At 45.2% G+C, this 26,705-nt stretch overlaps 1 protein-coding gene across 4 annotated transcripts in view; it reads right to left on the minus strand.

Moving 5' to 3' along the window:
- Positions 1 to 26,705, minus strand: part of bbs9 (Bardet-Biedl syndrome 9) — a 203,347-nt gene that overhangs the window by 95,484 nt on the left and 81,158 nt on the right. For all 4 annotated transcript variants that reach the window (XM_046315063.1, XM_046315062.1, XM_046315060.1 and 1 more), the window contains 2 exons: positions 18,526 to 18,708; positions 12,913 to 13,138 (listed from right to left, as the gene is read on the minus strand). In XM_046315063.1, coding sequence (XP_046171019.1) covers positions 12,913 to 13,138; positions 18,526 to 18,708 — 409 coding nt within the window. The remainder of the gene's footprint in view (positions 1 to 12,912; positions 13,139 to 18,525; positions 18,709 to 26,705) is intronic.

Raw genomic sequence — 26,705 nt, forward strand, 5'->3', positions numbered from 1 at the left:
ACTTCATTAAAAATCCTACAATGTGATTTTCTGGATTTTTTTCTTCTCATTTTGTCTGTCATAGTTGAAGTGTACCTATGATGAAAATGACAGGCCTCTCTCATATTTTTAAGTGGGAGAACTTGCACAATTGGTGGCTGACTAAATACTTTTTTGCCCCACTGTATGTACGGCAGGACCAAATCGAAGAGATAGGTAGGAGCAAGCCCATGTAATGCTTGATAGGTTAGCAGTAAAACCTTAGCCTTAACAGGAAGCCAGGCTAGCACTGAAGTAATATGCTTTTGGTTATCGTCAAGATTATATCAGAAGTAATTAGCACTAACTGAAGTTAATTTAGTGCTTTAGCTGGGTAGCCGGAGTAGAGCATTGCAGTAGTCTAATCTAGAAGTGACAAAAGCATGGATGAACTTTTCTGCATCATTTTTAGACAAAATACTTCAGATTTTTGCAATGTTACTAAAATGGAAAAAGCTGCCCTTAAAATATTATTGATATGTTTGTCAAAAGAAAGATCAGGGTCCAGAGTAACGCTGAGGTCCTTGAGTTGAGTTTGAGTTTATTTTATTTTTACAGGGACAGTACACATGAATCAACGTTTCAGTAAAAGTGCCAGTTTTACTGCGGGACGCATTGGAGTGAATATGGGCCAGCATCCCTGCGGAACGCTTTCCACACCTTGTAGTCCATACCCTGACAAATTCAGGCTGTTCTGAGGGCAAAAGGGGGTGCAACTCAATATTAGGAAGGTGTTCCTAAAGTTTTGTACACTAATTGTACATACACAAATCAAACCTGTGTGTAAAATCTCTCTGGAGTATCAAGTTAGGATTTGGCCGTAACATGTGTCAAATGTGTAATAAAAGTGTTTCTCTTTAGCTGCCCTTTTTCAAGTGACAAAGTCTCAGTAATTGTCAGATGTTGTTATGTAAGAACTTCATCTTCTACCAGGGCCTACAAATGTCAATATTATCGTGTTTGTATGTATGTGGCCATGTAGGTGTTGCCTATGTGTTGTGTGCGCTGGGGGTGTCACAGTGAGACCCCCTCCAAGAGTATCTATCGGCTCATCAATACCAAGGATGAACTGGAATTAGGAACCTCCTAGGGTCTATGAATCAGACCCCTTGTCTCTCCCTCTCGCCTCTCCTCTCGACCTTCTCCACCTCTCCTGCTGACACCCAATCCCAAGGGCTTGTGTCATTTTTCATGCCACTTTCATTTTACACCCTCAAAACACACCGTCTGAGCTGGCAGTGGTGTGTGTGAACGTGTGTGTGTTAGTCTGGGTATGTGGTTAATCAGTATGCATGTGTGTGTGTGTGTATTTAAAATGCCCTCTACCTCTTGGCAGATCCCTGTCTAATGTTTTATCCTATGCTATAAAGCCAATCCTGTTCTGTTTAGTGAGGCCAATTGGTTGGGATGGCCCCTGGGGCTACGCCGAGCTGAAAGGCAACAGGCAGCCTCAGTTTTTTTTACCTCTTCCTGGTCATTGGCTTGTTTGAAATTGGATACGCCAGCCTTTAATTGGGCAGGTGTTTTTCTAAGCTTGTCTTTTTGCAATTTCGGACAGTGGCGGTGTGTGTGTATGTGTGATCAAGTGTAGTGTGTGTGTGCAGAGAGAGAGGGGTCGTATGTGGGGACAAGGGTAGTGTGTGTGTGTCTTAACCTCTGCCCAGCCATACATCAACACATGTTAAGGAAAGGGCCCCCACCTCTGGGCCACCTTTAGCCTGAAACGGAGCTCTTTTGGTGGGGAGACAAGCTAGGCAGCCCTCTCTCAGACTGTAGTATGGAGCTGCACACTGTCACATATACTAGGATATGAAATATGTTTTGGTCTGGGAGACCGGGTTAGTTATGGTCCAAACTGCTGTACTGTCTGTATGTGGTCGAGTTAGGTCTCTTCCAGTAAGGCATGAGATTGTAGTTAGAAGAGCAAATAGATAGGATGGAAGTGCTGGAACGGTTGGTTGTGGTTTAGTTTGGTCTCTATCTAAAACGGTTGGTCGTGGTTTGGTTTGGTTTCTGTTTTAAAACGGTTGGTCGTGGTTTGGTTTGGTTTCTGTTTTAAAACGGTTGGTAGTGGTTTGGTTTGGTTTCTGTTCTAAAATGGTTGGTCGTGGTTTGGTTTGGTTTCTGTTTTAAAACGGTTGGTAGTGGTTTGGTTTGGTTTTTGTTCTAAATTGGTTGGTTGTGGTTAAGTCTGGTCTCTGTTTTAAAACGGTTGGTAGTGGTTTAGGCTGGTCTCTGTTTTAAAATGGTTGGTTGTGGTTTGGTCTCTTTTCTAAATTGGTTGGTCGTGGTTTGGTTTGGTCTCTGTTCTACAACGGTTGGTCGTGGTTTGGTTTGGTCTCTGTTCTACAACGGTTGGTCATGGTTTGGTCTCTGTTCTACAACGGTTGGTCGTGGTTTGGTCTCTATTCTAAAATGGTTGGTCGTGGTTTGGACTCTGTTCTAAAATGGTTGGTCATGGTTTGGTCTCTGTTCTAAAATGGTTGGTCGTGGTTTGGTCTCTGTTCTAAAATGGTTGGTCGTGGTTTGGTCTACATTATGTTCAATTCCCTACTGAACCGTTGTTGCTGCTCAAATTCAGTAGGTTTTATTTTCTGGTTACATCTACGGAACCATTTGGTTGTGGTCAAAAGAACTAGAGCATGTACCAAACCACCGTTGGTTGTGGTTTGAATGTGTTAGAACGTTGTGTAGTGTAATGGTTCAAGAAGATCATTTGGTTGTGGTTTGAATGTGTTAGACCATTGTGTAGTGTAATGGTTCAAGAAGATCATTTGGTTGTGGTTTGAATGTGTTAGACCGTTGTGTAGTGTAATGGTTCAAGAAGATCATTTGGTTGTGGTTTGAATGTGTTAGACCGTTGTGTAGTGTAATGGTTCAAGAAGATCATTTGGTTGTGGTTTGAATGTGTTAGACCGTTGTGTAGTGTAATGGGTCAGAAGATCATTTGGTTGTGGTTTGAATGTGTTAGACCGTTGTGTAGTGTAATGGTTCAGAAGATCATTTGGTTGTGGTTTGAATGTGTTATCCCGTTGTGTAGTGTAATGGTTGAGAAGATCATTTGGTTGTGGTTTGAATGTGTTAGACCGTTGTGTAGTGTAATGGTTCAGAAGATAATCTGGTTGTGGTTTGGTCTCAAATCTTGCAGATTGTTTGCTTGCGATATGATCTCTAGAAGTCCCTCTTTCTCCCCAGCCCAAAAGTGCACCTCCTGGTTTTGAAGTCAAAAATCAAACATCTGTAAATCAAATAGACACCTGATCTACCCATCTACCTTTACAGTCTAAACCCGTCCCAACCACAAAGTCAACACCAAGGCTTTTTTCTCCACTCTTTATGATGTCCACATTGTAAAAGTCAGGGGAGGAGGGAGATCGTTGGAAAGACACTGGGTTTTATGGTTATACTGTTGAGCAATGAGAGAGATATGGCCACACACTGACACATGACCAAATTTGATAATGCACGCGAGCACACGCACGCACCCAGAAAGAGAGAGTGAGGCAGACGGAGACATACAGAGACAGCGCTCTCTAAATGGGGTTTAGCCTAGGAATTCCTAACCGCTTTAAGTAGTTGAGCATTAAGTAGTGCTTTAGCTAGCAGAGGCGACCCCATTCATTCAGTGACAGTAGCCCTGCTCTCAACTTCAACATCGATTTCCTCTCCCTTCTCTTCAAGTCCTACAAGAATAGATCTCCTAACCACAAGGCATAACTGAAATCCTCCCAAAACAGCTGAGAAAAGAGACTCCAAACACAAGACAAGATACATCTGTTTACGCCGTCAGAAATGGCTCCCAAAGACAAGATTCAGATATAGGAACAAAGGTATCCTCAGTGGACATGGAACTTGGAAGGGGGGGGGGTGTATTTTAGTACTGAAACGCTTCAATTTCTAGAGTGTTAATTAGAGACGTTGATAGGAGAGGAGATTCTGGGAGAGAACACACACTTAAATACATGTACGGAATACAGTCAGACACAACAGCACACACGCACACCTCAAAGCCTGCTTGCATAACATCCCGTCAACAACCCTGCACCCCAGTAGTACATCACAATCCCCTGGCATTCACTTTATCACAACATATGGTTTTTCTCCACTGCATAGATATTCAGAGGGGGGACGTTCAAGATCTCCGAACTGTTGCCAAAAATGACTGGTTCCAGCCGAGTAGCTAATGTATTCAACACATAGCAGGGAGAAGGGAATTTGACTAGTTCAGAGAGAGATACCACAGCAGAACCCGAAACAGAGCTGAGACAGAGCTGCATTTTCCTGACAAAATGTCAAGAATATTAAACAATTAAGAGTGTCATTTAAAACCCTTATACAAAGTTTCAAAGGCCTCTCTGATGAGAATAGGCTACCTGTCCTGTTGGGGGAGGATGCAGAGAGCTGTGGATTGGCAGCGAACTACATTGCTGCCTGCCATAAGATGAGGGACAGTGTCTGACAGACCAACCAACCTGCACATGTCCTCTATGCCTCTGTTACTGTTCAACATATGGTTATTTTGACCCTTGATTATTGTTGTTACTGTTGTCCCGTTGACAATATTGATTAATATTATAAATCTCCAAAGTAAGCTTTGGCAATATGTACATTGTTATGTCATACTAAAATAAATAATTGATTTGAGAGAGAGAGAGAAAAGAGGAGAGAGAAAGAAAGAATAAAAGTAAGAGAGAGAACGAAAGACTGGGTGAGAGAGAATGAGAGAAAGAGCAAACGAAGAGAGCAAAAGAAGAGAGAGAAAAAGAGAGATAGAAAGAAGGAGAGGGAGAGTGAAAGAAAGAGAAAGCAAGAAAGAGAGAAAGAAAGAAGGAGCGAGAGGAGGACAGAACGAGTAAGAGAGCGAGAGAGAAAGTGAGAAAAAGAAAGAGCGAGAGAGAGATAAAGAGTGAGAGTGAGAGTGAGAGTGAGAGGGCATGTATAGGTTCTCTGACTAATGTGAAAACATGATGGGGGGTTGGATGTGTTCCCTAAAGGAGACTTGTTCCCCAGCCTGTGTTATTCCTGCCCAGTGTGGAGTGGAGACTGGAAGTTCCATATAAAATGTGATAAATCATGAAGTGGAACTGTGGTGTGTGTAGACGCAGAGGTATCAATCTTCTTCTGTGGTGGGAGAGAGAAGATCCAGTTGAAGTCGGAGGTTCACATACACTTAGGTTGGAGTCATTAAAACTTGTTTTTCAAACACTCCACAAATTTCTTGTTAACAAACTATAGTTAGGACATCTACCTTGTGCATGACACAAGTAATTTTTCCAACAATTGTTTACAGACAGATAATTTCACTTATAATTCACTGTATCACAATTCCAGTGGGTCAGAAGTTTACATACACTAAGTTGACTGTGCCTTTAAACAGCATGGAAAAGTCAAGAAAATTATGTCATGGCTTTAGAAGCTTCTGATAGGCTAATTGACATCATTTGAGTCAATTGGAGGTGTACCTGTGGATGTATTTCAAGGCCTACCTTCAAACTCATTGCCTCTTTGCTTGACATCATGGGAAAATCAAAAGAAATCAGCCAAGACCTCCACAAAAATGGTTGACCTCCACAAAAATGGTTGACCTCCACAAGTCTGGTTCATTATTGGGAGCAATTTCCAAATGCCTGAAGGTACCACATTCATCTGTACAAACAATAGTACGCAAGTATAAACCCCATGAGACCACACAGCCATCATACCGCTCAGGAAGGAGATGCGTTCGGTCTCCTAGAGATGAATGTATTTGGTGCGAAAAGTGTAAATCAATCCCAGAACAACAGCAAAGGACCATGTGAAGATGCTGGAGGAAACAGGTACAAAAGTATCTATATCCACAGTAAAATGAGTCCTACGTTGACATAACCTGAAGAAGCCACTGCTCCAAAACCACCATAAAAAGCCAATACTACGGTTTGCAACTGCACATCTGCTAAATGACTTAAATGTAAATGTAAATGTAAACAAAGATCGTCCTTTTTGGAGAAATATCCTCTGGTCTGATGAAACAAAAATGGAACTGTTTGGCCATAATGACCAACGTTATGTTTGGAGGAAAAAGGGGGAGGCTTGCAAGCCGAAGAACACCATCCCAACCGTGAAGCACAGGGGTGGCAGCATCATGTTGTGGGGGAGCTTTGCTGCAGTAGGGACTGGTGTACTTCACAAAATAGATGGCATCGCGAGGAGGAAAATTATGTGGATACATTGAAGCAACATCTCAAGACAGGAAGTTAAGGCTTGGTCGCAAATGGGTCTTCCACATGGACAATGACCCCAAGCATACTTCCAAAGTTGCATAAGGACAACAAAGTCAAGGTATTGGAGTGGCCATTACAAAGCTCTGACCATAATCCCATTGAAAAATTGTGGGAAGAACTGAAAAAGAGTGTATGAGCAAGGAGGTCTACCAAACCTGACTCAGTTACATCAGCTCTGTCAGGAGGAATGGGCCAAAATCCACCCAACTTATTGTGGAAAGCGTGTGGAAGGCTACCCGAAACATGTGACCCAAGTTAAACAATTTTAAAGGCAATGCTACCAAATACTAATTGTGTGTAAGTAAACTTCTGACCCACTGGGAATGTGATGAAATAAATAATAGCTGAAATAAATAATTCTACTATTATTCTGACATTTCACATTCTTAAAATAAAGTTGTGATCCTAACTGACCTAATACAGGGAATTTGAACTACGATTAAATGTCAGGAATTGTGAAACACTGAGTTTAAATGTATTTGGCTAAGGTGTATGTTAACTTCCGACTTCAACTGTATGTATAAACACATGCATGCATACACACACTGAAATAAATGTACAGTGAAAACACACAAAACAAGAAGGCCACAACATCTAGTTCATCCTATGATGAACCTCAACCTTAAGCTATGCTTACTGACAGACATGGATAGAGTAAACAAGAGAGACAGAGAGATACAAGGGAGAGCGCAACATTACACCCACAACACCAAATCCACAGCCATATTGTAAAGCAGCCCAACATTTGACCTAATGACAGAGCAAAGCTAACAGTTCTGAGTAATGAAGGCCATGTGATAAACAGTACTGACTGAACTGATACCATCAGGTGCTGCTGACAGGGTGTATGTGTGCGTGTGTGTGTGTGTGTGTGTGTGTGTGTGTGTGTGTGTGTGTGTGTGTGCGTGTGTGTGTGTGTGTGTGTGTGTGTGTGTGTGTGTGTGTGTGTGTGTGTGTGTGTGTGTGTGAGAGACAGAGAGCAAGGGCCAAGAGCAGCTGTTACAACCAGCGTCTCAGCAGGCCGCCCATGTGATGTCATCAGAGCGAGACACAGGTTCAGGTAAGGAGAGGGTGAGCTGGAGAGATGAGGAGAACGACAGAAGAGGGTCTCACTGAGTACCGGAGACAGGAATCTACACATCTTACAAGTATGTGTGTGTGTCATAAGAAAGAAAATATTCTGTATATCCATCAGGCACAAATATAAGTACAAATAGGCTCTATCAGGGAGTACAGTACATTTGTGTCTGTGTACTGTATGTGTTTTTCAACTGTCAGGTCCCACACAGTATTGGTAGTGGGAAGTTTATACAAACTACAAATCCTATCCATCCATTTTTATACAATGCCTGGAATAGCGTGTACTGCAAGGCCATGAAGTGGGGCTTGTGTGTGTGTGTGTGTGTGTGTGTGTGTGTGTGTGTGTGTGTGTGTGTGTGTGTGTGTGTGTGTGTGTGTGTGTGTGTGTGTGTGTGTGTGTGTGTGTGTGTGTGTGTGTGTGTGTGTGTGTGTGTGTGTGTGTGTGTGTGTGTGTGTGCCCAGTCTCCGTGGGAGACTGTTGCCGCCAGTGTTGTTGGAAACGTAAACAACTTTTGCGTTTACAGCCGATTGAAACAGCAACATCTTTGGGGTTTGTAACAAATGACTGTTTACATAAAGAGTGACAGGGCTTTGGTCATACAGGAGTCGCTTGACTCTCTCGCTCTGTGTATGTGTGTGTGTGTGTGTGTTTTGGCAGCAGAACAACAGTGAAAGGAAAGAGACCAGACGACATGGATCCTGTCCGCTCAATACTCTTGACACACACACACACTACAGTTCTGCATCAGGTCGGATACACACCACAAAAAAATATTGTGTTGAGAATTTCATTCTGTGAACGGCGAGGCTTCCAGCCATGAATGTATTGAGAGAGTGTGGAGCAGGGACATATTGAGAGAGTGTGGAGCAGGGACGTATTGAGAGAGTGTGGAGCAGGGACGTATTGAGAGAGTGTGGAGCAGGGACGTATTGAGAGAGTGTGGAGCAGGGACGTATTGAGAGAGTGTGGAGCAGGGACGTATTGAGAGAGTGTGGAGCAGGGACGTATTGAGAGTGTGGAGCAGGGACGTATTGAGAGTGTGGAACAGAGGAGTGTGGAGCAGGGACGTATTGAGAGAGTGTGGAGCAGGGACGTATTGAGAGAGTGTGGAGCAGGGACGTATTGAGAGAGTGTGGAGCAGGGACGTATTGAGAGAGTGTGGAGCAGGGACGTATTGAGAGAGTGTGGAGCAGGGACGTATTGAGAGTGTGGAGCAGGGACGTATTGAGAGTGTGGAACAGGGACGTATTGAGAGAGTGTGGAGCAGGGACGTATTGAGAGAGTGTGGAGCAGGGACGTATTGAGAGAGTTTGGAGCAGGGAACTGTCCATTATTTATGCAGTGCTGAAACATTCTAATTCGTCTAGGTGCAGAGCTTTTGTTCCCTCCCCCCACGTGAAAATAGGCAATGCCAAGTTGACTTTCTCTGGCTAGCCTAGCTCACGCGAAAATGGGTAACATAGGACTAACTAAATAAATAAAAAGAAAGGTTATGATGGAGGAATAGGCTACATCATCGTGAAAACAGATGCTGCGTGAGTGAAATCCCCGGTTCGTAAGGACAACAAACCGGTAGATGGATATACAGCCAGCAAAAAGTGCAAGCAGGTAATTGTTTATGATAATTCAATTAAATATCAGTTCATTATTAGCCTGCGTTAATTCAGGCTTTTGTTTATTTAGAACATACGCAGGCCATATAAAGTGTAAACCGGTGCGGCTAGTAAAAATGTGAATATCCATATAATAGCCTATTAAATAAAAGTAGCCTACTGTGCATTCGGAAGTATTCAGACCCCTTCACTTTTTTCACATTTTGTTACGTTGCAGCCTTATTCTAAAATTAATTCTATTGGTTTTTCCCTCATCAATGTATACACAATACCCAATAATGACAAAGCATTTGTTGCAAATGTCTTATAAAACAACTGAAATATTACATTTACATAAGTATTCAGACCCTTTACTCAGTACCTTGTTAAAGCACCTTTGACAAGTTTGACACTAAAAGCTTGGCACACCTGTATTTGGGGAGTTTCTCCCATTCTTCTCTGCAGATCGTCTCAAGCTCTGTCAGGTTGGATGGGGAGTGTCCCTGCACAGCTGTTTTCGGTTCTCTCCAGAGATGTTTGATCTGGTTCAAGTTTGTGCTCTGGCTGGGCCGCTCAAGGACATTCAGAAACTTGTCCTGAAGCCAGTCCTGCGTTGTCTTGGCTGTGTGCTTAGTGGTGTCTTGGTCCTGATGAACGGTGAACCTTCACCCACAGTCTGATGTCCGTTGGACTCTGGAGCAGGTTTTAATCAAGGATCTCTCTTTATTTTGCTCCGTTCATCTTTCCCTTGATCCTGACTAGTCTCCAAGTCCCTGCCGGTGAAAAACATCCCCACAACATGATGCTGCCACCACCATGCTTCCCCGTAGGGATGGTATTGGCCAGGTGATGAGTGGTGCCTGCTTTCCTCCAGATGTGACACTTGACATTCAGGCCAAATAGTTCCATCTTGGTTTCATCAGACCAGAGAATCTTGTTTCTCACGGTCAGAGAGTCTTTTAGCTGCCTTTTGGGAAACTCCAAGTGGGCTGTCATGTGCCAATTACTGGGGAGTGGTCACTCAACCATAAATACCTTATTGGTTAAATGCTGCAGAGATGGTTGTTCTTCTGGAAGGTTCTCCCATCTCCACAGAGGAACCCTGGAGCTCTGTCAGAGTGACCATCGGGTTCTTGCTCACCTCTCTGACCAAGGCTCTTCTCACCCGATTGCGCAGTTTGGCCAGGTGGCCAGCTCTAGGAAGAGTCTTGGTGGTTCCAAACTTCTTCCATTTAAGAATGGTAGAGGCCAGGCCTCCCGAGTAGCACAGCGGTCTAAGGCACTGCATTGCAGTGCTTGAGGTGTCACTACAGATCCACATTTGATCCCGGGCTGTGTCACAGCTGGTCACGACTGGGAGACCCATGGGGGTCTCATGGGGCGGCAGGTAGCCTAGTGGTTAGCGCGTTGGACTAGTAACCAGAAGGTTGCAAGATCGAATTCCCGAGCTGACAAGGTAAAAATCAGTCATTCTGCCCCTGAACAAGGCAGTAAACCCACTGTTCCTAGGCCGTCATTGAAAGTAAGAATTTGTTCTTAACTGACTTGCCTAGTTAAATAAAGGTACAATTTAAAAATGAAGCAGCGCACAATTGGCCCAGTTAGGGGAGGGTTTGGCCGGCCGGGATGTCCGTGTCCCATCGTGCTCTAGCGACTCCTGTGGCGGGCCGGGGCGCATGCACGCTGACACAGTTGCCAGTTGTCCGGGTTAAGTGAGCAGTGTGTCAAGAATCAGTGCGGCTTGGCAGGGTCGTGTTTTCGGAGGACACATGGCTTTCGACCTTCACCTCTCCCGAGTCCGTACGGGAGTAGCAGTGATGGGACAAGACTAACTACCAATTGGATATCACAGAATTGGGGAGAAAAAGTTTTTAAAAAGAATGAAAGGTGGAGGCCACTGTGTTCTTGGGGACATTCAATGCTGCAGACATTTTTTGGTTCCCTTCCCCAGATCTGTGCCGAGACACAATCCTGTCTCGGAACTATACGGACAATTCCTTCAACTTCATTGCTTGGTTTTTGCTCTGACATGCACTGTCAACTGTGGGACCTTACTGTATATAGACAGGTGTGTACCTTTCCAAATCAAGTTCAATCAATTTAATTTACCACAGGGACTCCAGTCAAGTTGTAGAAACATCTCAAGGATGATCAATGGAAACAGGATGCACCCTGAGCTCAATTACAAGTCTCATAGCCAAGGGACTGAATACTTATGGATATAAAAAAATATTTTGAATTTTTAATACATTTGCTAACATATCTAAAATCTAGTTTTTTCACTTTGTCATTCTGGGGTATTGTGTGTAGATCAATTGTTTATTTAAGTTTCATTTAAACTATTTGATTATCGAAACGATATTAAATATAAAGATCTCGTTTTGTTATGTCGTCTATAGGCTTTCAGTAGTTAAAAAGGCTAATTAGAATGCTATTATTCTTAAAGCGATTTGCGTCGTCAAGGTGACGCGTCGCATTGTGTAGACAAAAAGGTAGGCCTATCGTTCTTAATTCATGGCATGGTTTCCTTTTACACAAATGTTGAATAGACATTTGCAGGGAAGGGGAATAATAGCATACTACTACGGAGTCATGAAAACAATGACATAAATTGGATGTCATTTGGTGGGTCACGGATCGGCTCTCGGAACAATACTTTGAGGGTGGGTCGGGCTGGCCTGATGTCGGATATCTCCAAAAAAAAAGCTGTGCAGGACTCTGACACAGACACACACACCCAGGATGGACATCATATAAGGGATACCTCCAGTAGTCCCAAATAACACACACTATTGCGACTTTTCTGGTTTACTGCCCACATCCATACAGTAACAGTCTCAAGCTACTGCATAAGCTGCCTAAGTTGTCATAACTATCAAAGACCCATCTATGCCACTACCATGGCAGCGCTGTGTACTGTAAGGCTAACGACAAACAATGTCAAGCTTAACAACATCAAAATACATTTCAATAAAAAAATACAACTACACCATCCCAGAACTCTCAAAGTATTCTGGGTCAAGAACCCATATCCATGTTGTGAATTAATTACAAACTCCAAAGCATGAATGCGTAAAGCACTCAATAAAGGCAACTAATTCTTCAATTTGCGGAGCGGCAGGTTTTCAACTGGAAAACCATGGTTAATATTTCCTCCCTCCACTGTGTCCATATTCATTAGTCTGGTGGCTACCTACCGCTTCACAATACTGCCCCTGTGTCCATCAACAGTCCTCATATATCATATTAAACATCTCACATTAATCAACTGCTGTGTTTGATGGGGTGGAAACTGGGGAGAGAACTACTGAAGGGAAATGGCCGAGTTGATTTGTCATCAACACACTTATACGTGTGAGGGGTGACTGCAAAAGAGGGGCAAGGGGGAGAGAGAGAGAGAGAGCGAGAGCGAGAGAGATGAATGGAGGGAGGGAGGAGGAAGGAAGGAAGAAGCATAAAAGGAGTGGGGGTAGAAAGGTATTTGGCCTGCTTATTGAGGTTCAGACACAAACACACACTTTTGTTAGAACTCAATGACCCATGGGGGTGGTGGTTGGGCACCCACACACACACACCACTGTAGGCCTGAGTGTGTGTGAAGGACATAAACAGGGCTATGATTGAGACATGTGCTCTTCTCTCCAACCATAACACCTTTACCAGGGGAATAGTGTTTACTAGACATTCTCACAGCCAGGGGTTAACACTGGAACAACAGACAGAGCGTGCACACACACACCTCAGTGGGACAGGATTTACTAGGCATTCTCAGAGGAAGGGGTTAATGGCATCATTAAAGGCTATACTGAACACTAATGAAGAGAAACTGCTTTTTTCTCACACACACACACACACACACACACACACACACACACACACACACACACACACACACACACACACACACACACACACACAGAGAGAGACCGAGAGACACACAAACACTCTTCCCCTCTCTCACCTGGCATCATGACTGGTGTGGGTACGTTGGCCTCGGAGGCCAGGGACAGCCGTCCACCCTTGCCCAGGCGGTCACACAGCAGGGTGATGTGCTTCTTCAGGCGGACCGTGTCTTTGGGCATGTTGAGCTGGGAGGTGGACAGAGACAGGGCCTGATCCTTAGGGCTGCGAGACAGACAGGTCCTCAGGAGGTGAGACACGGCCGCGTCCACACTCTCCTCCCAACCCTGAGAGAGAGAGACACACACAGAGAGACAGGTATTCTGTTATTCGAACATATGAAACAGGGGGGTTAGGGAGAGCAAAGTAGGGAATGGGGAAAGAAGGCAGAGAACAATAGACCGTGATCGAAAAGAGTGAGAGAACAAAAAGTGACATAATTCGATAGAGAAAAAACAACAGGGAGAAAGAGAGAAGCTGGGCATGTGGTCCATACATGTATAAGTGAAATTCAGATCAGATTTCCAGGAAAGAGGAATAAATCATACAATGAGAGGAAGTGACTGACTATTGAGATGCACCCTGTCTGGCAGACGTCACAACCCAATAGTCTGGCCTTGAATGCATAGTGCCCCCTGTGTCCAGGATGATGTACTACCATGTACAACTGTAGTATTTACAGGCCGAGACATTCTGTTTATCTAGCTACTACTGTACGAGTCTGTTCCATCCAAGTCTAGCATAAATACTGCCTGATCCCTTCCGTGTGTGAGAAACACACACACACACACACACACACACACACACACACACACACACACACACACACACACACACACACACACACACACACACACACACACACACACACACACACACACACACACACACACACACACACACACACACACACACCGGCATAGGCATGCGGTATTGTGTGGCAGTACATACGTGCGCCAGCCACACACACACACACAACACGTATACTGTTTCTACACAGATGAGCACATTCTGCAGAAACACAGAGAGCAAATACCAAAATTCACCCCGCAGACGAGTCAATAATGTGAATCCCTCAGACGTGAAACATCACCAATCATCATTCAATCCAATTGCCTCTCCTGGAGAAAGAGAAAATTACCTTGTCTGACCATCTCTCATACACATGAACACCCCCCCCCCCTCCCCAGACCAAGCTGGGCTGTGGGGGTGTTGACAGGCAGCCAGGGTGTGGGGCTGAGGCTGTCCCCCTGCCGCCATGCTGATAGGCCTCTAATGAGCCCTAATGACAGGTAATCAGACCCATAATGATGATGACAGGGAAGAGACCTGACAGAGAGAGGTGGAAGAAAATAATGAAATGGAGAGAGAGAGAGGAAAGGGGAGAAAAAGGAGAATGAAATGGAGAGAGAAATAAAAAGGGGAAAGAAAGCAGCGAGAGAAAGGGAGACTATTGAGGAAGAAGGCAGTAGAACATAAATCTCAACTCACACTGAAACAATAACTTTCAACAGGCTATCAGGACACCCAACATGTTAAACTGGACTAACAGTACAGATTTCACCAGCTGGGTAACAATATTAGGATATACATTTACTTAATTAGGGTTATGCTTTGCTCAAGGGCACAGATTTTCTACCTAGTCAGCTCGGGGATTCGAACCAGCCAGGGGTTGGCCCAACGCTCTTAATCGCCCGGCTACCTGGCTTCTCAATTTCAATTTGAAATGAAGGGCAGTGAAGGGCACAGCAATGGGTTTGGAACTGGGCCCAAGTGGCAAATCATGTGGTAGAGTGATAATGGACATCTTGCATGCTGAGGATGACCTTGGACATCTTTGTTTGTGATTAAGAGAAAGTGAAGGTCAGGAGAACAAGAAGCTGTGGGAGGGAATGGAGAAGTCTTTTTGTCTGCTAATAAATAGAGGTCACTTCCCCTCTGACAAGGCACATTGTGGAAATCCCAGTTGCGATTTCAAAATAACTTGTGACTATAGATAACAGAATGGGGCCTAATATAGAGCACTGAAGGACTCCCATAGGGAATGACAAAGGTTCAGACAGTAATCCCTCAAAGTTGACATGCTCAACTTGACTGGAAAAGTAATTTAAAGACCAGGCATGAGAAGAGACTGGAAATACAACGTCATGCTGTGAGCCAAGCAAAGCAAAATCATTTCTATAGAATCAAATCCCCAACTAATCCAGAAATATTTATTGTCACAGGCAGATATTTGATATAATTTAATACTTTAGTAGTTCCACATATGACCTGATGTAAAAGCAAACCATATCTCATCCTTTTTCATTGTATGAGTGGTTAGCTCCCCTTTCTGTGCATTTTACAATTCATGACTAACACAATCAAATGAACATTGTACTCAACTCCTGACAATACTCCTCCTTTGAATTTCCATCAAGAGAAGAAGAAATGAAATGAAGAGACAGCTAGCGAAACATATGGAGAGAGGGAAGTGTGGGGGAGGAGGAAAAGGAGAGCGGTAGAGAGGTTTCTAGTACTAGTTTCTAGTAATGTAAACTTCAGGGAGGACGGGTACAGGAATAGAACTGAGACATTAAGAGTCAGCAGCTCTATTCACAGCAGAGTGGAAGAAAAACAAAATAGGGGGAGAAGAAGGAGGTTGTTCTGGTTGGCCGCATCAATCTGCTGGGTCGGGCCAAGCTAAACGAGCGCCCCGTCAATTACCAGAGAGATGTTTCCTGTGACCCTCCTCTCTTCTCCCCCTTACCTTCTTCCCTCCTGTTTTACTGCGGCAAAGATGTGGATCAGTGGTCATGAAGGATAAGAGACGACAAGAGAGAAACTTCACTCTCAAGTTTTATTAGTCGCATGTACAGGCTACACATAGTATACTGTGGCAGGTGGCCTAGCGGTTAAGAGCGTTGGGACAGTAACTGAAAAGTCGCTGGTTCAAATCCCCAAGGTTGAAAAATCTGCTGTTCTGCTCTTGAGCAAGGCAGTTCACCCCAAACAACAACTGCTCCCCGGGAACTGTGGACGTCGATGCAGCCACCCGCACCTCTCTGGGTTAAATGCGGAAGACACATTTCAGCTGACTGCATTCAGTTGTGTAACTGATTAGGTTTCCCAACGTAATGCTTACATGCAGGTTCCTTCAACAGTACAAGAAAATATAAGAATACAAATGTCTCAGTAGAATAGAATAAACATTTTAGCATAAGTATAATACGGGAAGGCACAATGTATATCCCAATATTTACACATGTATCAGAAAAAAGGGGGGATTGGGGAAAAGGTGTTTAAATTGTGCAGTATTTGCAGTAGTAAACGGTCAGGACGCTCTCGATGGTAGTATTTGGAGAGGACCCAGGGTGGCATGCTGAATTTCTTCAGCTGCCTTAGGAAGTAGAGACGCTGTTGCGCCCTCTTGACAAGAATGGTGGCGTTGTTGGTCCATGTCAAGCACTCTGTTATGTGGACCCCAAGGAACTTCTTTATTATATATAAACTGCAGTGAAGCTGCTGAAAATGACATTATATTCTGTCATCCAGCAGAGACTCCCATCTAGATCGACCCAAGGAGCAACAAGGGTCAAGTGCCCAGGCCAAGGCCACAAGGACAGATCCCCAACCAGACGAACTGTACCAGTAACCTGACTTCTCGGCCACCAGCCCAGTTCCCCTCGAGAGCTGCCCCTCAACCACCCCGAGAAACTTAAAAACTGCTGACTCTATCTACTGCAGTCCTGTTGATGTGGATCGGGGAATGTTCCCTCTGCTTCCTGAAGTCAACAATCAACTCCTTTGTTTTGCTGACATTGAGGGGTTGTTGTCCTGGCACCACAATGCCAGTTCACTTACCTCCTCCCTATAGGCTGACTTGTCGTCGTTGGTTATCAGGCCTACAACCGTGGTGTCGTCAGCAGACTTGATGATGGAGTTGGTGTCGTGCAAAGCCACACAGTCATGGGGGAACAGGGAGAATAGCGGAGCGCTCCTCTGCAGCTTTTCTCCTCTTCTATCTCCATCCCCCTTCCCCTCTTCCTTGTTTAATCAGCCCAGTTTCACAGGTCATTATCTGGAGCCTCTTTCTCTCTCCGTTTCTCATTCCCACCTAATTCTATTCTCTCTTCACTAATCCATTCTACCACTCCTCCCAATCCTTCACAGAAGCCTTATTCCAATCCACAGAATTCCAAGGACTTATCCCAATTGGAATTCCAGTCCTGGGAGCGTCCGTGGGGAAAGGGAATCTCGTTCACCTGTGACGACCTCACCGGAGATTACATTTTTTTTTTTTAAAGGTCAAATAGGTGAGACGAGGGGCCAAAGACAATCTCTGACTCACACATAAATCTATCACGCACGCACACACCCTCATGTATGTGTGTCAGATGCTCCTATTAGCTCCTGGCCTGGTCCTTTCCGTACAGTACGTTATCTTTATTTCTATCCAGTGTGAGTAGCGCTTCCTAGAATAGCCCACCTCTCCACACGTATGGGCTAATGCAGCGGGCCTGACCCTAATGACCTTTCATTAACTTAATCCCATTCACAAGAGCAACCACAACAACAGACACCGAAATACATACACACACTCACTCTCAGTAACTCCATCTCTCTGGGGCCTCATCAGGTGCAGGCTGATTGGATGTCTGCTCGGATGTGTGCTCTCGGGCGTGTTTACTGTGTGTGTGGTAAGGGGGTGTCTATCACAGTGAGGTTGTGTTTGCAGATGTGTGTCTTAGCCACCTGTCCCTATGTCTCTCTTGAAGGGGCAGTGGGTGTATTTGGTGTGAAATTGGGTAAATAGAGAGGACTGTATATAGACACACCTCTAACCTGTGTGATCATGAGATGTCATGCGTTTAATCACAGTGGAAACACTGACTGACTGACTGACTGACTGACTGACTGTCACACACACACTTTCGGTCTCTATGGGAGCAGAAATCTGTCGTCGTATCACGTGGACTCATGGAGGGCTTCTCTCAACACACTTGTTTATGCGAGTCTAAATTGCTAACAGAACAACTCCCCTGTGGCACACATACACAACCGAACACGACCCCTCTGGCCCTCTCAGAAAATGTCCCCCTCACCCCCCTACTGCATTTCACTGCCATAGTCTTCCTTGACCAAAGGGACATCAGGGCTGAATACAGGCTCCAGTTCAAAGCTACACTATCTGAAATTTCACTAGCCTATTGGAGGCCTGTGTGGGGAAACATCACTACTCCCTGTATATCTGTGAGGGTGAGAGGGAAGGGTGTACATTGTGGTTTGGAATCAGGCCTATTCGTCTCCTCTCCATTGTCCCGATTACATTCACTCCATCTAGATATAACACTTCTCTTCACACACAGGTCAGTAACACCATACTCATCCTCTGTGGAGCTGCCAGGAGTATATTCAGTGGCACCTGAGAGAGAGTGTGTGGTAGCAGAACCACTTAGGGGCTTCAGGACAGATCACTGAGGTACTTTGTGTTTATTCTCCAGGGTCAGAGGGGGAGACCTGGGTCAAGCAGCCAGGAGACAGATGGGGAGAGAGAGAGAGAGAGAGAGAGAGAGAGAGAGAGAGAGAGAGAGAGAGAGAGAGAGAGAGAGAGAAAGCAATGTGTGTGTGTGCGTGTGTTTTCCCAGCAGTTTTGGTGTGTCTTGTAGCAGGGGTAACAGTGTGTGTGTCTCACCAGCTGTGGTGTGTCCTGTAGCAGGGGTAACAGTGTAGCCTCCAGGATGGTGTTCTGCTCTGTGTTGAGGCCCTGCCACAGGGAGACCAGGAGGATGAGGAGGTGGGTGGCGCTGCGCAGACGGACAAACGCCTGATTCAGACATGCCCGGTTCTCCTCCGCTGCATCTGCCAATGCTATCACCTGACAGAGAGAGAGAGAGAGAGAGAGAGAGAGAGAGAGAGAGAGAGAGAGAGAGAGAGAGAGAGAGAGAGAGAGAGAGAGAGAGAGAGAGAGAGAGAGAGAGAGAGAGAGAGAGAGAGAGAGAGAGAGAGTCAGGGCCTGCTGAATCAAGTGTCAACTCCGTAACGCAAAGGTACTTTATACAAGCAATTCGTTTCTGGTTGTCCACTAGAATGATAAGTGATTGAATGGGGCCCTGATTTAAAGTGCCAATGAAAACAAGGCTTCAGGGTCAACATAGGGACTCATCCAAGTCATTCATGTTAATCCATCTCCTGGAGCCATAGAAGACGTTCTCTACAAGTCAACTCCGTAACTCATCAGTAACATTCTCCGCAAATGTCAACTCCGTAACTCATCAGTAACATTCTCTACAAGTCAACTCCGTAACTCATCAGTAACCTTCTCTAGAAGTCAACTCCGTAAGCCATGTGAATGAGTAATGAGAGGGAGGTGGCTCTGCAGCGTCTCTAGGTGTGGTCTGAGAGTTGAACCTGAACCGGAGGTCAATACTTCCATTTTTGGGACGGATGAGGGGGACAACATGAACGAGCGATGACAGAAGAAGATGGATGAAGGTGAACAGAACAAGAGAAGGCACGTCAGAGGGAGAGAAATAAGAGAGGAGGGGAAGTCAGGAGGAGGGGAAAGGAAAGAGTGAGAATATCCTGTCTGTGGATGAGTGACTAATGGCAAACTGCAGGTAAGAGTTGGGGTTCAACTCCGTTTTCAGTTTCACCATGGGAGAGCACCTCGATTCATGAATGCACTGGAATCTAGAGGGAAAGTAAAACCAACCCTATAGTGGTGCATGTAGGCTAGTGGGAGAGTAGTACAGTATGGTGTGTTGGACAGCACACAACTGTTTATCTGCACACCACAGGTGGAGCCTTCACTGGGGAGGACGGGCTCCTAGTTATGGCTGGTACGGAATTAATGGAATGGTATCGAAACACAAACACATGGTTTCCATGTTCATTCATTCCATTCTAGTCATTATTATGAGTCGTCCTCCCTCAGTAGCCTCCTGTGCTGCCCGCACGCACACACCACACAGGGAGTACTGCGGCACTGTAAGCCAAACACTCCCACATAACCATTAACCCTCCAGTCCCCCCAACCACTTCCATCTCCCCGGCAACCATGTCACTCAGCCAAACGTTAAACAAACGTCTCGACCCCCACCCCCCCAGCTCCTCCCAAAGAAAACCTCTATAGAGGAAACTGACTTTCAAAGGGGTGAATTTGCTAGTAAAGATTGGTGTGTATTGATAAAAAGGGCCGCCCTGCCAAGCCGAGCCAAATGGAGGTTCCCAGTCAAGGGCTGCATTGTGTGGGACCAAACTCAGCGCTGATTGATGCCAGCTGAGGGGAACAGAGGCACATTTAACCAGAAAGGCCACGACACCATGCTAATTCATATAGGTTATAGTGAGAGGGATTGGGGAAGCGAGATTTAGTCCTGTGCAAAGACTAGCTGTAAAAAAAAATGTGTCACTGTCCTAATACTTTTGGAGCTCACTGTATTTTAAGTGAGTAAAACGTACTAACACAAGGTGGTAAAGCTAGCTAGCTTTTCCCCCTTATTCACTAATTTAGTAATCCTAGCTAGGGGCTAGCTAAGCCCCTGGCAATGTCAACAAGTTTTCCAACTGTCAATAAACGTTTCAAAAGTGTCTGTTGTCACGATCGTCGTATGGAGGAGACCAAAGCGCAGCGTGAATGCATAGTTTAATGGATGACGAAAAAACACGAAGTACACTGAACAAATTAATAATATATAATAATATATGCCATTTAGCAGACGCTTTTATCCAAAGCGACTTACAATCATGTGTGCATACATTCTACGTATGGGTGGTCCCGGGAATCGAACCCACTACCCTGGCGTTACAAGCGCCATGCTCTACCAACTGAGCTACAGAAGGACCACAATTAACAAAACAACAAACGAACGTGACTGCTAATGAACACAGTGCTAACATGCAACATAACAGACAATAACCCACGAAATACCCAAAGATGGCTACCTAAATATGGTTCCCAATCAGAGACAACGATAAACACCTGCCTGAAATTGAGAACCAATCTAGGCAACCATAGACCTACATAAACACCTAGATGGTAAACCACCCCATGAACCTACAAAACCCCAAGACAGTATAAAACCCTAGATGAGACAAAACACACATACCACCCTCGTCACACCCTGACCTAACCAAAATATATAAAGAAAACAAAGAATACTCAGGTCAGGGCGTGACAACTGTATTCTGTCTTTTAAATTGTCCTGTTTTAAAAAGGTCTGTAATGTGCCAAAGTACAATGTAAATAGTGAAATAACATTACCCAAATGTTTCATGAGTTTGACGACAATTAACATGTTGACAGTGTGCCAGGGGCTACAACATTAGTGAATAAGAGTGAATGCTTGCTTTATCACCCTGTGTTAGTACGTTTTACTGTGAATGCTTTTAATATGAATCTTTGTTAAACCTACTCAAGATAAGTTAAAATGAAAAATGTCAATAGTAGGATTCTTCAACGATGCCTTCAGCAATTGTTTACATGGGTGGCAGGTAGCCTAGTGGTTAGAGTGTTGGGCCAGGAACCACAAGGTTGGTAGTTCGCATCCCTGAGCTGACAAAGTAAAAATGTGTTGTTCTGCCCCTGAACAAGGCAGTTATTATCCCACTGTTCCTAGTCTGACATTATAAATAAGAATTTGTTCTTAACTGACTTGCCTAGTTAAATAAAGGATACATTTTAAAAAAGGAAATAAAATATTCATATTACCTTTAACATTCTGTGTTGTGTCTGTATTCTTTTTGATATAGCATTTATATTTTAGTCATTAAGCAGACACTCTTCTCCAGAACTACTTCCAGGATTAATTAGGGTTAAGTGCCTTGCTCAAGAGTACAGACAGATTTTTCACAGGGATTCGAAACAGCGACCTTTCGGTTACTGTTCCAATGCTCTTAACCTCTATGCTACTTTATGAATGGGAAAATATAAATGACAATACATTGACTGCATAGAATTCATACATAGACTTTTAAAGTTGGTGTTCAGTGGTAAACTGCACAGTTAATTACCATGACGTGCTTAGCTATAAATGCTGTATGAATGTGGAAATATATTTGACTTTGGTTTGATTGCATAGAATGCATCCAAAAACCTTCATGTGTGCGTTATAGACCAGTACGACCAACTTAGGCCTCATTTTGAAGTGGAGGAGGGCTGTTAATGAGTTACGATATCAACAAGACAATTTGATCTGTAAAATATACCCTGATGATTCAATCCTGTGGGGATATTTATGCTCCATTCACCTTAGTGGGGAGGAGAAAATTGTCGTCACAGGCCTATACCGGACAGTGGGGGAAATGAGTCTAGTACATTCTACAGATCAGGCTTGGCCTTTAGGCATATTCACTATCCCTGGTAAGGCAGAAGCACACTTTTGAGAACAGCCATAATGATGACACAACGCTTTCATTGTAATGATGCATCTATTAAGATACCTAGATATGAGCTCTTGCATAGCATGACATTAATACTCTATAGATATGCTATGGATATATTTCATGAACTTCTTTGGGACTGGGGGGCAGTATTGAGTAGCTTGAATAATAAGGTGCCCAGAGTAAACTGCCTGCTACTCATGCCCAAAAGCAAGAATATGCATATTACGAGTAGATTTGGATAGAAAACACTCTGACGTTTCTAAAAGTGTTTGAATGATGTCTGAGTATAACATAACTCATATGGCAGGCAAAAACATGAGAAAAAATCCAACCAGAAAGTGGGAAATCTGAGGTTTGTAGGTTTTCAAGTCTTTGCCTATCCAATATAGTGTCTATGGGGTCATATTGCACTTCCCAAGGCTTCCACTAGATGTCAACAGTCTTTAGAACCTTGTTTCAGGCTTCTACTGTGAAGGGGGAGCGAATGGGAGCTGTTTGAGTCAGGTGTCTGGCAGAATGCCATGAACAAACATTTATTGTGGGATTCCTGGGAGTGCATTCCGATCAAGATCATCAAAGGTAAGTGAATATTTATAACGCTATTTCTGACTATCCTGACACCTCTCCTTCTTTGGAAAATGGCTGTATATTTTTCTGTGGCTGGGTGCTGACCTAACATAATCGCAAGGTGTGCTTTCGCTGTAAAGCCTTTTGAAATCTGACACATCGGTTGCTTAAGGAGAAGTTTATCTATAATTCCATGCATAACACTTGTATCTTTTATCAATGTTTATTATGAGTATTTCTGTAATTTGATGTGGCTCTCTGTTATGCAGGTGAATGAGGACCCAAAAGCGACTTGGCGAAAACAGAGTTTTTAATCCAGTAAGATACTTAACAAAACAAAAGGCATAATACTACTCGTAAAGACGAGAACAGACTGGAGACTTGATCAAGAACTGCAGGTTGCCTCGGGAAGGCACTTGAACCTAGCAGACTCAGACACCTGCTCACCACGCAGCATCTGAGGGAAACACGACACGACAGGGCAAAACATAGACACAGCACGGTGAATATAGACAAGGATCCGACAGGGCAGGAACGGAAAACAAGGAGAGAAATAGGGACTCTAATCAGGGAAAAGGATCGGGAACAGGTGTGGGAAGACTAAATGATTGATTAGGGGAATAGGAACAGCTGGGAGCAGGAACGGAACGATAGAGAGAAGAGAGAGCGAGAGAGTGAGAGAGGGAGGGGGAGAGAGAGGGATAGAAAGAGGGAAAGAACCTAATAAGACCAGCAGAGGGAAACGAATAGAAGGGGAAGCACAGGGACAAGACATGATAATCAATGACAAAACATGACAGTACCCCCACTCACCGAGCGCCTCCTGGCGCACTCGAGGAGGAACCCTGGCGGCAACGGAGGAAATCATCAATAAGTGAACGGTCCAGCACGTCCCGAGACGGAACCCAACTCCTCTCCTCAGGACCGTAACCCTCCCAATCCACTAAGTATTGGTGACCCCGTCCCGAGAACGCATGTCCATGATCTTACGTACCTTGTAAATAGGTGCGCTCTCGACAAGGACGGGAGGGGGGGGAGGGAAGACGAACGGGGGTGCGAAGAAAGGGCTTGACACAGGAGACATGGAAGACAGGATGGACGCGACGAAGATGTCGCGGAAGAAGCAGTCGCACAGCGACAGGATTGACGACCTGGGAGACACGGAACGGACCAATGAACCGCGGAGTCAACTTACGAGAAGCTGTCGTAAGAGGAAGGTTGCGAGTGGAAAGCCACACTCTCTGGCCGCAACAATACCTTGGACTCTTAATCCTGCGTTTATTGGCGGCTCTCACAGTCTGTGCCCTGTAACGGCAAAGTGCAGACCTCACCCTCCTCCAGGTGCGCTCACAACGTTGGACAAACGCTTGAGCGGAGGGAACGCTGGACTCGGCAAGCTGGGATGAGAACAGAGGAGGCTGGTAACCCAGACTACTCTGAAACGGAGATAACCCGGTAGCAGAAAGAAGGAAGCGAGTTGTGAGCGTATTCTGCCCAGGGAGCTGTTCTGCCCAAGACGCAGGGTTTCTGAAAGAAAGGCTGCGTAGTATGCGACCAATCGTCTGATTGGCCCTCTCTGCTTGACCGTTAGACTGGGGATGAAACCCGGAAGAGAGACTGACGGACGCACCAATCAAACGACAGAACTCCCTCCAAAACTGTGACGTGAATTGCGGACCTCTGTCTGAAACGGCGTCTAACGGGAGGCCATGAATTCTGAACACATTCTCGATGATGATTTGTGCCGTCTCCTTAGTGGAAGGAAGTTTAGCGAGGGGAATGAAATGTGCCGCCTTAGAGAACCTATCGACAACCGTAAGAATCACAGTCTTCCCCGCAGACAAAGGCAGACCGGTAATGAAGTCTAGGGCGATGTGAGACCATGGTCGAGAAGGAATGGGGAGCGGTCTGAGACGACCGGCAGGAGGAGAGTTACCCGACTTAGTCTGCGCGCAGTCCGAACAAGCAGCCACGAAACGGCGCGTGTCACGCTCCTGAGTCGGCCACCAAAAGCGCTGGCGAATAGACGCAAGAGTGCCTCGAACACCGGGATGACCAGCTAACTTGGCAGAGTGAGCCCACTGAAGAACAGCCAGACGAGTGGAAACAGGAACGAAAAGGAGGTTACTAGGACAAGCGCGCGGCGACGCAGTGTGCGTGAGTGCTTGCTTAACCTGTCTTTCAATTCCCCAGACTGTTAACCCGACAACACGCCCATAAGGAAGAATCCCCTCGGGATCAGTAGAAGCCACAGAAGAACTAAACAGACGGGATAAGGCATCAGGCTTGGTGTTCTTGCTACCCGGACGGTAAGAAATCACAAACTCGAAACGAGCGAAAAACAACGCCCAACGAGCTTGACGGGCATTAAGTCGTTTGGCAGAACGGATGTACTCAAGGTTCTTATGGTCTGTCCAAACGACAAAAGGAACGGTCGCCCCCTCCAACCACTGTCGCCATTCGCCTAGGGCTAAGCGGATGGCGAGCAGTTCACGGTTACCCACATCATAGTTGCGCTCAGATGGCGACAGGCGATGAGAAAAATAAGCGCAAGGATGAACCTTATCGTCAGACTGGAAGCGCTGGGAAAGAATGGCTCCCACGCCTACCTCTGAAGCGTCAACCTCGACAATGAATTGTCTAGTGACGTCAGGAGTAACGAGGATAGGAGCGGACGTAAAACGTTCTTTTAGAAGATCAAAAGCTCCCTGGGCGGAACCGGACCACTTAAAACACGTCTTGACAGAAGTAAGAGCTGTGAGAGGGGCAGCAACTTGACCGAAATTACGAATGAAATGCCGATAGAAATTAGCGAAACCTAAAAAGCGCTGCAACTCGACACGTGACCTTGGAACGGGCCAATCACTGACAGCTTGGACCTTAGCGGAATCCATCTGAATGCCTTCAGCGGAAATAACGGAACCGAGAAAAGTAACGGAGGAGACATGAAAAGAGCACTTCTCAGCCTTTACGTAGAGACAATTCTCTAAAAGGCGCTGTAGAACACGTCGAACGTGCTGAACATGAATCTCGAGTGACGGTGAAAAAATCAGGATATCGTCAAGATAGACAAAAACAAAGATGTTCAGCATGTCTCTCAGAACATCATTAACTAATGCCTGAAAAACAGCTGGCGCATTGGCGAGACCAAACGGCAGAACCCGGTACTCAAAATGCCCTAACGGAGTGTTAAACGCCGTTTTCCACTCGTCCCCCTCTCTGATGCGCACGAGATGGTAAGCGTTACGAAGGTCCAACTTAGTAAAGCACCTGGCTCCCTGCAGAATCTCGAAGGCTGATGACATAAGGGGAAGCGGATAACGATTCTTAACCGTTATGTCATTCAGCCCTCGATAATCACGCAGGGGCGCAGAGTACCGTCCTTCTTCTTAACAAAAAGAACCCCGCCCCGGCCGGAGAGGAAGAAGGCACTATGGTACCGGCGTCAAGAGACACAGATAAATAATCCTCGAGAGCCTTACGTTCGGGAGCCGACAGAGAGTATAGTCTACCCCGAGGAGGAGTGGTCCCCGGAAGGAGATCAATACTACAATCATACGACCGGTGAGGAGGAAGGGAGTTGGCTCGGGACCGACTGAAGACCGTGCGCAGATCATGATATTCCTCCGGCACTCCTGTCAAATCGCCAGGTTCCTCCTGAGAAGTGGGGACAGAAGAAATGGGAGGGATGGCAGACATTAAGCACTTCACATGACAAGATACGTTCCAGGATAGGATAGAATTACAAGACCAATTAATAGAAGGATTATGACATACTAGCCAGGGATGACCCAAAACAACAGGTGTAAAAGGTGAACGAAAAATCAAAAAAGAAATAGTCTCACTGTGGTTACCAGATACTGTGAGAGTTAAAGGTAGTGTCTCAAATCTGATACTGGGAAGATGACTACCATCTAAGGC

Source organism: Oncorhynchus gorbuscha, linkage group LG19 (assembly GCF_021184085.1).
Source record: "Oncorhynchus gorbuscha isolate QuinsamMale2020 ecotype Even-year linkage group LG19, OgorEven_v1.0, whole genome shotgun sequence".
Lineage (NCBI taxonomy): Eukaryota > Metazoa > Chordata > Actinopteri > Salmoniformes > Salmonidae > Oncorhynchus > Oncorhynchus gorbuscha.